Here is a 10,957-nt window from a genome sequence, read left to right as displayed (position 1 = left end):
AGGAATGCCTCTTCATCCATTTTCTATTTCACTCTATCCTGCGCTATCCTCTTCTACGTAACGCCACCATATCATCTGATGCCATCCATCCATCGTCTACATTAGCTGTCTCTGCTTCTACTCCCTATTCTACAAAAATACAGTACTTTTTTTATTTAAAAAAAATATTTGCCTGTTTTGCCAAATGAAACATAGCTAAATCCTAATCTGGATTCTAACTCATGAACTGGCAATAAAAGTCAGATTTTAACATTCGGTCACTTTTGACAATACGGCACAAAACATACCTTTTTGGCGTTTCAAGCCCAAAGACTAGTAGAACGACAATTTCAAGTTATGAATGCTATTTTGTGAAAAAAACATATCTTTTTAATAAACATTTATGAGTTAATACTTAGCCTATACTCAAGATTTTGAATGCTTAGACCTACAATTGAATACATGAATTCACAACCCACCCAAGTCCATGGGAAGTGATTTTGAGAAAAAAACAGTGTATCATTTTAATTCCTTTAGTTAGCTTTACCTGGTCCATATGGTAAGTTTTACGTGCAAATGAGTGGGTTAAATTGTATTAGGTATGGCGATTAGCATTTCAGAGACTTCGTGGGGGGTTCATTTTAAATGCTGGACTTGGGTGTTTTTTTTAAATCATATTCAAAGACAACATTGTTGGAATGAGATTACCACTAGTAAGATAATACAAAATAAAGCACACATGTATGTATAATGTTGATAAGCATACTGCCATGTAATATAAACCACACACTTTCCTTGATTAAACCCATTTTTGTCACTCTCCAGCAATGAATGTGTTACAAGTGAATTTTTCTACATACTGGATTTCATGGGTGATTCTTTCATACATGCTATTTTTCACATGCTCAATAGACACAGAGGATGAATTTGAGTTGTTCTTTCATACATATGACAGGCCTATGTATAGCAACAATCTCCCGTGCTTAACTCAATTTGGCCAAAGTATGGACTTGGGTGGGTTTTGTATTCATATATTCAATTGCTAGAAAACACGCATGCATAATTTCATGTTTTTGACCCATTTCCCCTAAAATTGCAAAACTGTTGAAATTTGACTTTCATTGCCAGTTAGAACTAATTAAAGGATTAGTATTTTGCTACGTTTCATTCCCCAAAAGTTCGTGCTGCTTTGAGTCCATCTGCCATCTTGTCTTCTATCTACAATAGTTAGTAAAGTTTGTAATGGTGTAACTTTCACTGAACTTGATAACATCACATGTAGCTCTCACTGAACTATCTACAGTAGATAGCAACTTGTAGTAATACAAATATAACGTTTATACTGAACTATCTATAGAAGATAGTTTCTCAAAAAGGTAACTGTTACTAAATTAGCATATTACACTTGTTCTAAAAGGTGCAACGTTTGCTGTATTATCTACGATACGTATAGCATCCGTAAACATTTGACACTTTCACTCAACTATAATACTGAAGATAACAACTCTACAGTTTGATCAGCTCTTAATCGGCTGGCCTTATTACATCGCGGATTAATATCAATATGTTTTCTTTAAGTTGTCTTATGACAACTCGTCAGAAGTATCACAAGTTATTAATTAAAGTCCTATATTTTGCCTATTTTATTTAACACACACAATATAGACCAGAAAGGTCAACTATGTTACTCTTAATGTGGATCTATTTTTTTCCCGCTGATTACGAGCTGCTCAAAGTATACAGTAGATACTATAGCATTTAATCGTATAAAGATGAAACGTTTACTGCAATATACAGTAAATAGCATATTGTAATAAAGATAACTATCGACAGTGTACTGTATTATGGTATTAGGAATTTAGAACGCTATCACAATTACACTCTACAACGAATCTGGAAAACAAACTGAAAAAAATCCAAAGGTAACAATGACAAAAATTTAACTGTATCCATTATACCATCTACTTTATATACTTGCAAAGGATTCGTTATAAATTGATGGTGAATACTGATTCCACTCATATATGCACTGTTTACGGGGTATATGCACTGTGCAAAGGTTCATTAAACAGATGTGATTCACTTGGTAAGTCCTCTATAAAATGTTGCAATTCTATACAAAAGTGGATAAACATTGTCTTCATTAGTTATACAATTTATGGCCATATATACAGCGAAGTAGTAGAAAAATATTTTTCTAAATAGTGGCATGCATGTATGTGCATGCGCAATAAATGTATAGCAGGTAGTCCTGGTTAATATCGGCACGCCTTACAGCCTTATCATGTTATAGTCCGTGTTTCGGGTTGACATGCATGGTTGACCGGGTTTCTGTATTTGTACGTACTTGTATACAGACTCCAGTACCAGTCTAGTACCATACCTCCTAGGCTATACTATTTGTATACAAATTATTATCAACAAGTTTTCCAACACTCATATTCTCTGAAAGGGATATATTCACAAGAAAACAGGTTAAATATGTTCATGTACTGTGTTTGAATTTCGTGTCAAATACCAAATATTTTGTTTTTGTTTCAAGGTGGCTCAATCTATGTATTTTCTCGAAATAAGGAAATGGTATGTTTTCAATAGAAGTATTGTGTGGAGTAAAATATATAGTTTAACGTTATGGCTTTTGTTTGAAGAAGATAGGAAATACAGTTTACATAATTAACAAAGATTTATTATTTCCATGTGTTTTATTGTTACGAATTGCCTCAAATTTGAGAGTCGGGGTTCTTTGCCCCCATATTATAAGTTTATAGATGTTTATTAAAACCACGTTAAGAGCAACATGAATTAGCCTGGATGGAACTGAAATTAAAACCAGAATGAAAGCTAATAAGTAATGAATTGACTAAGAAAAAGGAATTTCGCAATTTCGCATAACCACAAATCTGGTTGGTGTGTTTGGTAAACGAACAATTTGGTTTGTAGCCCCCGAACACTAGACCCATGAGGAGACAAGGAAATTCATACCAAACATATGTTTCAGGCATGTCATAGTATTGGATGCAAGCATGTTACTAATTTAGTAGTACTATCGTTAATATTTTTCATCAGATCGTTATAGACTGCGTTTGGAAAATGGGTCAAGTGATTACGTCATCGTCTAACTGCCATATTGACATCCTCACTGATGATGCTCTCATTATCATCTTCTCATTTCTCACTCTATATGAACGTCTGATGGTCATGAGGTAGGTATGTAATGTAGGGGTGTGTATCTGTAGGAGGGGTGGCGGGTGAACACTTACCAGAGGTATATTTTAGGAATTTTCGTTTCAACATTTTTCGTTCAACATGCCATTGTAGATATTTTTCCTTGTTAACATAGTTTGTACCACATGTCAGGAATCAAAATACGCAGTTGAAATGAAATGACTTACAACACGATTATACTATGCAGAAATACGGCATGTTACAGGGCCGGGTGGGGTGAATGGGGTCTTGGGGTATAACATGTGGGTCCAGATAGTCAACGCCACAGGCCCCTAAAACATTATCCGCCGCTGACAATACCACAACCTCTTGCTTTGCTAATGAGCTGCTCAAGAAAATATTACATTCAATCTCGTTCAGTGCGAGATCCGGTGCGAGATTTGAGCAGTGATAATGCTTGACGTCTTATAAACAGCATCGATGTTGGTCCAAAATTCCTAAATCAGTGGCGTAGCTTGGGACATTTCATAGGGGTACACTGAGCCTGATAAGAGGGGGCACCGACCATTTTCCTGCTGTTTTCAATGGGAATTTTCACAATTTTCACAGCCCCTATGACGCTACCCCACTGATAATAATACAAGGGCCAACAAGAGAGCAAGAGTGAAAACAGAAAGATTCTATGAAAAAACTAAAACGTTCTGTTAAATCCCCACTCTCATAATTGACTAACCTGCATTATTAGAAAGGTGAGGGTCAATAAATTGTTACATTTTCCTTTCTATTGTTTTTTCAATTCACAGAGTTTCGAAGAGATGGCATAGAATACTGTCCAATCCTCAAGTCTGGACCCATGTTGATTTCTGGCAACAACAACAATTGACAAGCATGACAAGGAAGAGGTTGAAATCTAGCCGATACAGTCAAACTTGGATGTTTCCCGCCAACAAAGAATCTGTCCTGGATTTCCTGAAGAAGTACACCAGTGGCTCATTGAAATCTATTTATCTTAATGTTGTAAGCAATGATATTCTAACGCATCTTAAGAAAAATTGTTTCAATCTGGAAATTATTTCCTTCTTATCGGCGAATGATCCGGCAGATACGGCATATACTTCAGATATAAATGCGTCTTTTCCTGAAATAATGCCTCTTCATAAAACCGTCAAGGTATGTGAAGTATCGTGGCTCCCTATAAATGATAAAAAACAATGGGAAAACCTAATGATGTGCTTTGCAAAGTGTACCAATCTTCGGCGTCTCATACTCCGTAACATACGTTTAACACCAGAAGTCTGCATGGCACTGTCTGATTCGAAGGTAACTGAACTTTCTCAACTGAGCTTTCTCAACATGGGAGTAGCTGTTGACGCCTTCCATAATAGTAGTCAACTAAACACAGCGTTGATATCACTCTACAATTTGACCAAAATCACATCCTTTAGAATGATAACCGATGATCCAAACAACAGCCAAAACTGGCTCAACCTTGACAGGTTTTTGTGCGCTATTACTGACAAATGGCAAGATTTAAGGTGTCTATCATTGATTGGAATACAGGCGCTCTCGTGTCAAACCTTTGCTCTGATGACCTTGGCACTGTCACAACTGCAAATATTGGAACTCCACGGCAAGACGATTACAGATGAGAACATTAGCCTCATTGCCAAACACCTGAATAAGCTTATCACTCTTAAGCTTACAGATGGAAGCTATACACCAATTGGTATCAGGATGTTGGATGGTCACCCTGCTATCGAAAAGCTTTATCTATTGGAGAACCACCAAGTACAGCCATCACCAGAGTGGCTTCTGGCCGTGTATGATGTCATACATTCTCTTCCTAAGATAATCTATGTTAAACTGATAGGGAACAGGGTAATATCACTACACGCAAGGGAACAGTTACCTGAGGTGACTAGGGATGTTCAAGTAGAGGTTGAAAACTCTGAAATTCGATTTCAAATAGACTGGTTGAGCCATAGACCAGCCCCATTGTTGTTAGACTAGACTATAGCTCATACACCACTGGTGTATCTAGACTAGACACCGACCGATTTTGAGGAATGGGCCATTCCATATATAGATCTAGCCTGAGTCCCTCGGCCCCGATCTCGAAACAATTCAAAATGGCGGAATAAAATGGCCGTTTACCTGCAAGCACAACCCGATGACCGTGCGTAAGCAGTTGAAGGACTGGTGGATCAAGTCTAATATAGATCACCCACCCCATAGAGGATATCAGAATTCCGGGTTTTTTGTGTTTAATCATGCATACCAAATCACCCACAATGCACCTTGTCACAATTACCAAATAAAGTTATACAAGGGGTTGAACCAAGATAAACACTTGTTACGTGGTGGTGGTGGGGGGGGGGGCTGTTCACTGGAAATTTTTGGAGTCAAAATGTTTTGACCCCTCTCCCCTCGAGAGATCCTAAAACTTTTTTGACCCCTTCATAGACATACAAAACTGTTTTGATCGTAACGCTCATTAAGAAGTAAGTTTTCATGGATTTTCGACACTTCATATATTAGACATGTAATGTACGGTAGGTGGCCTACCCAATCAATATTCATACTAGTAATTATCTTATCCTAAAATGCATGTTAGGATAGGCCTATGCTCATAATGCTGTACACTATGTAGAGTAGGGACACTTATATTCACAAGGCCAACGTCCATAAATAACAGGTGTTTATTTAGCTCAACTCATTATGTAACATTATTTGACATGGTAATTGGGACAGAGTGCACTGTGGAATGTGTTTAATCCACACCTAAAGGATCCTCTATGGGGTAGGGGAATTTTTTTTTTATCTGGAATGACCCAATTACCAAAATACGGATGCTATATTAAAATTGTACGTTTTATATTGAGTACTACGTGTACGTATATCCAGTGACAAGATCAGACTTGTGGAATTGTTGCTATGGTTGCTGCTTTCTCTTTTAGTTTATGAAATGGGAATTCTATGTTATGTACGAAAATTAGATTTCATCATCTGGCGCCTTCAAATTTATTGTTATAGGATAGGAACTGGAAGCGCCCACTTGAGCAAGAGGTACCTTTTGTTCTCATACAGCCCACGGGTGTGACTGAGTCTTCGCCAGCACACATAAGCACACTTTACAATCATTTACCACTCACCTTAATTTAGGCGCCTCATTTGAATAAATGCAATAGATTTGCTGATCGATTACATGTACCCGTAACAACGTGGCTTGGCTGACAGGTATATAGGTCTATCTGTGTCCCTTTCTATAATTAGCTAATTAGCTAATTCGCAGTATATGTTGTTATCATGGTTATAGACCTATTCAATAAAGTCAAATGGGTTTCTTAAGGTTAAATACAATTGACTTTCAAGGCTTGATTCCAGAGGGGCGTAAGTTAATAATGGAAACAGCCATGCAGAAAAGAATGAACTCACGCGTAAAATAGTGTATCAATCTGAAATAGGGCCACGGACAAACCGCGGCTAGGGTGGGGCGACCATAATAGGACCATATGGGCTGATGGGGGGAGGGGGTGATTGTGGGCAGCCGTTTTCGGCAATTTTCCTTTGGATTTTCTAAATTTTAAATTTTTTAAATTATCCTGGATGATATCTGTCGTGAAATAAATCAATGCTTCTATAGACTATAATATGCCTAGTAGGCCTATGTATACCCTGATTATGCAATATATAGGCCTACAACAATAACTACAACAACAATAACAAAACCAACAACCAATATTTTGTTAATCTATTTGTAAAAATATATTCACAGGCCGCGCCTATTAGACTAGTACCGTATAGCCTAAAAATTCCTGAATTATAAAATGAAAAAAAAAACCGGCAAAAACAATCAATCGCTGCAGTCAGAAAGAAAGAAACGAACAAGAAAAAAGAAAAGAAGAGAGAGAAAATAAAATAAAATAAAAGGAATGGACCACATAGGGACTCGAACACGTACCCAAGTTTTCCAGCTCAAAACTATAGTATCTTATAATCGAACGTGAGTCCGGCGCGCTAACCGATTGAGCCACTGGGGAACACATGAAATTGATTGATCTCAAACTGACTATTGTGGAATAGTGCATAACAGGCTCTTATGATAAACAAGCTCATTACCGCTGTAAATGTCGGAGGTATCGATGGCGAAAAACCTCGTTTTTTGCCAAAGCAGCTTACATTTGGAGTGAAATTCAAATGGTGAAGTAAGCGACAGACATTTCAGAAATAATGTAGGCAGTTAGAAATCAAAATTAACGTTCCACAATCCAGATATCGATAATGTAACATAACAGTGTTTTGTGGTACAAGATTCTCGAAAATTGTTCCCAAAAATGGGCTAATAAAATTTAATCCGTACTGTATTTGGTTCTTCCCCATGGCAACATTATTTCTTTGGTCGATTTGTAGTACAATACAAAAAGGAGAAAACAATCACTCGGCGTGGTTTTATACGGAGCGAACATTTGAAAAAACTGCATGGAACGTGTTTTTGATCTTGTGAACATGGTGCGTAAAAATGATTTAAACGAAGGATTTTCAAACGGATTCTAAATTTTTTTATAAACACACAAAAATAATGTAAAGATACATCCATGCACCAACATTTGACTTACTGCGATATTTGATTGCTGAGAAAACGCGGTTTTAGAAAACAACTTTATACGTCTTTTATACGTTTTTTATACGTTTCTTCATGTAACCTTAATATCACGAATATCCGTTTTAAAAGCCAGGGGCCAGTGAGAGAGTAAAGGAAGGGTCGAGGGTGAAAAGATGAGAAGCAGATGGGTGATCGAGATTGGAGGGGAGGGGAGGAAGACAAAAAGAAAAAGAAAGGAAGAGGGGGAGAAGGAGAGCGATGGAGTGATAGGACCATAAAGTGTAATCATAATAAAGAATAAGTGCAGAGAAAGGAAAAGAAATGAATGAGTAAAGAAAATAATAATTATTATTATAGAAACACATATAACAACACTAGGCAGCCATTCCATGATGCCAAAACCTATATGCGTTACGTAAATTAAACACCCAGTCAGATGTATTTCACACCTGCCAAGCACATGTCACCCAATTACGAAAACTGGACGTTGAATGTACACTCCCATGAATATTGATTGGCAACATTTTCCAATATGTCAGCGCTAGTATCTTTGAAAAGAGCGGTATTGTATTCAATCTATGATCTACACAGGTGATGAGTGCAACCCACAGAATTAGAGAAGGAGAACCGGGACTCCCTATACCGGCACGTACAATCGCGTCGTCAGCTATGGGGAGAAAATTGGGGGTATTCGGGTCCTTGCCGACGGTGCGCGGAGACGAACGAAAACAATTCTGCGTCTCATCTGAAGCGTCTTGGTACTCGCGTGCAGGTCGCATCAAGTGCGTCTCTCAAATGCGCCCATCATCCATGTCGCGCTTGCATGACAACGAATGCCTCGAGGGCATTCCGAGGGAAACCGAATACCCCCAATTTTGGCACCATGCCTGTATCAAGATGGCGGTCGAGTCCCGGTTCTCTGGTTTTAATTCTGTGGTGCAACCTGCTTATACAGCCTGTCTAAAAAAAATGTGCAATTTAAAAAGCGCCCTCTTTGGCAGTTAGAAAATACTGTTGTGACATGATGCTTAGTTCCACGTCAAGGGCGCAGTCTTAGCTCTCAAATGCCGTTTGTTCTGTTCAATTTGCTTGTTTTAATCTCGAGATATGTTTAGTTATAACAACGAAAGGATAAAATCACAATTGTGCCACTTTTGCTAGGGAAGAGGGCTATACATGCAAATCAATGATAGCATTAAGTTTATCAAGATTTGCTTCATGAAATCAAAGGAATGCATCGATTACACAACAATACAAAATCGTTTTTACTTTACTGTTTTATCATGATACAGGTATAATGATTCTCTTTTTCCACTTAAAACAGATTAAGAGATAAATAAATATTTCACATCAGCTCGATGCATCGATGAAGTACACAGCTGGTTTACTGATATTAAGTTAAACGGTATATTTAAAAATGTTAATCAGATCAGAATACACGCTGTTTATGAACGAAATGTATATTTATAGTGTTAAACATTAACGTGGCTGTGTTCTTTAGACGTTATAAAGACAAGCAAAGAAAATCCAGATTTGTAAACCCCAACTGCATTTTTTGATGGATTCTATTTCACTATTTCACTCGTTTTACTAGAATAAACTTTCCAGTTTACACTATTTTAGCCCAAAATCAAGATGAAATGTTGTGTCACGTGAGCAATTTGTACTACTGCACTATTTTTTCCTAAATCAAAATATTTAATTCAGGGCAATTCTGGCCCATTTTTACCGGTAGATGGAACTGACAAGCCCGTCTGGGCCATTCTGCCGCCTTCTGTCGTTTGTCCCGAGGTTTCCCTACGAGTGACCGAAAAACTTGGGAGAAAGGGCGTTGCCAGAGCCGTTCAAGGCAATGTTTGCTTGAATTTTTTTTTATCGCAAAATCAATATTTGACTGATTACCACAAACTATATATTTTTTCTGACTCGATCAGTATTACTTTGTGGAGGAACTTTGTTTTTAATTTCTTGGTCATTTGTCAGCTTGAAACTTGGACAGTATAGAAATATTTGAAGCACGGATTTTTGATTCTAACTGCACGGATTTGTAATCTCACTGCACGAACGTGCCAGGAGACACGTTCAAATAGCCCCTCCATGTGCAGTGGTTTTCTTTGTAATATTTGTAATATTTTATATAGTTAGGGTTAATGTTTTTCTTGCTGCGAGCAGGGTTCAATAAAATGATGAATACCTAATTTTCTTTTGGTCCTTGAATGTGTCTGTCTTCAAAAGGCTAAAAAGAGCAAAAAATGCTAATTTTTACAAAAAGGTGGGACCAGGATTGACACCTATGGTGTTAGATGCGTTTGATATGAATATGTTAATTTTTGTGTATTATGTGCTTGTGTAATATTAATAACGTTGATTTGTGTGATAAGAGCATCCAGTGACAGGAATGTCTAGACTGCTGCCCTCAGTCGTCAACCGTCTGGATTGACGACTAGCCTGTTGACGACTGAGAAAACACGTGGAAAAAAAGTGACGGATTTTGCAACAGGATTCCTGTGGCATAGAGCATGCGCAGTTATGTCCAAATTGACCTTTTGACCGAGTTTGTTGTTTTTAGAAGTTCAGAGCGCGATCTTGTCACAGCGGCGCGGTACAGCGACGCGGTACACGGGCGCCGCTAATCAGTCGCGCTACGGCGCACAACCAAAGTCGCATTGAATAGTTTTCAGAAGTCCGTCATGATATGGCCTGTAAGATAATCAGTCGTCACTACGAAGCATACACAGTACATGCGAAGTGTAGACGGCTGATTGGAATTAGTCTACTAAGGAAAGTCTACTTTGATGCTTTCCTTGCACAAATCAGAGGGCAATGAGATCACCGGGGTGATCACGCGCAAAACCAATATTATATTGTTTGTTTGTGTGTACGAGGGTGTGGGGGATGTGTCAAGCCTGACTAATATAATTCCCAGCTATATTTCTTATATTTTACTTTATAAAAATGTATTATTTACCAAGTTCAACAAATTAAATCTTAATTCACCAATTCATAGAAAATTAAACTCATTTTCTTTCTCTTTATTATGGCACAAAGATGATTTTTTAGCCATCTACTGTATATAATACCTAGTTTGACAGTCTACACCCATACTACAAACTGAGCGTCTCAATAGAGCGTGCCATAAGACATGTAGCTATAAATATATTTCGAGAAATTTTTTGATTCCAGAAAATTACATTAACATGTTATTTCAAA

General features: G+C 37.6%; 1 protein-coding gene across 1 annotated transcript; it reads left to right on the top strand.

Annotated features, from left to right (window-relative positions):
• The first annotated feature begins 129 nt into the window (after window positions 1-129).
• On the top strand, window positions 130-9,940 carry LOC140137459 (uncharacterized). The gene is made up of 3 exons (XM_072159153.1): window positions 130-2,065; window positions 3,046-3,182; window positions 3,948-9,940. The coding sequence occupies exons 2-3, from the start codon at window positions 3,070-3,072 to the stop codon at window positions 5,152-5,154; spliced, it is 1,320 nt and encodes a 439-aa protein (XP_072015254.1). The 5' UTR covers window positions 130-2,065; window positions 3,046-3,069; the 3' UTR covers window positions 5,155-9,940.
• Window positions 9,941-10,957: the final 1,017 nt, after the last annotated feature.

Source organism: Amphiura filiformis, chromosome 17, assembly GCF_039555335.1.
Source record: "Amphiura filiformis chromosome 17, Afil_fr2py, whole genome shotgun sequence".
NCBI lineage: Eukaryota > Metazoa > Echinodermata > Ophiuroidea > Amphilepidida > Amphiuridae > Amphiura > Amphiura filiformis.
This window is presented reverse-complemented; position numbering and strand designations above follow the sequence as displayed.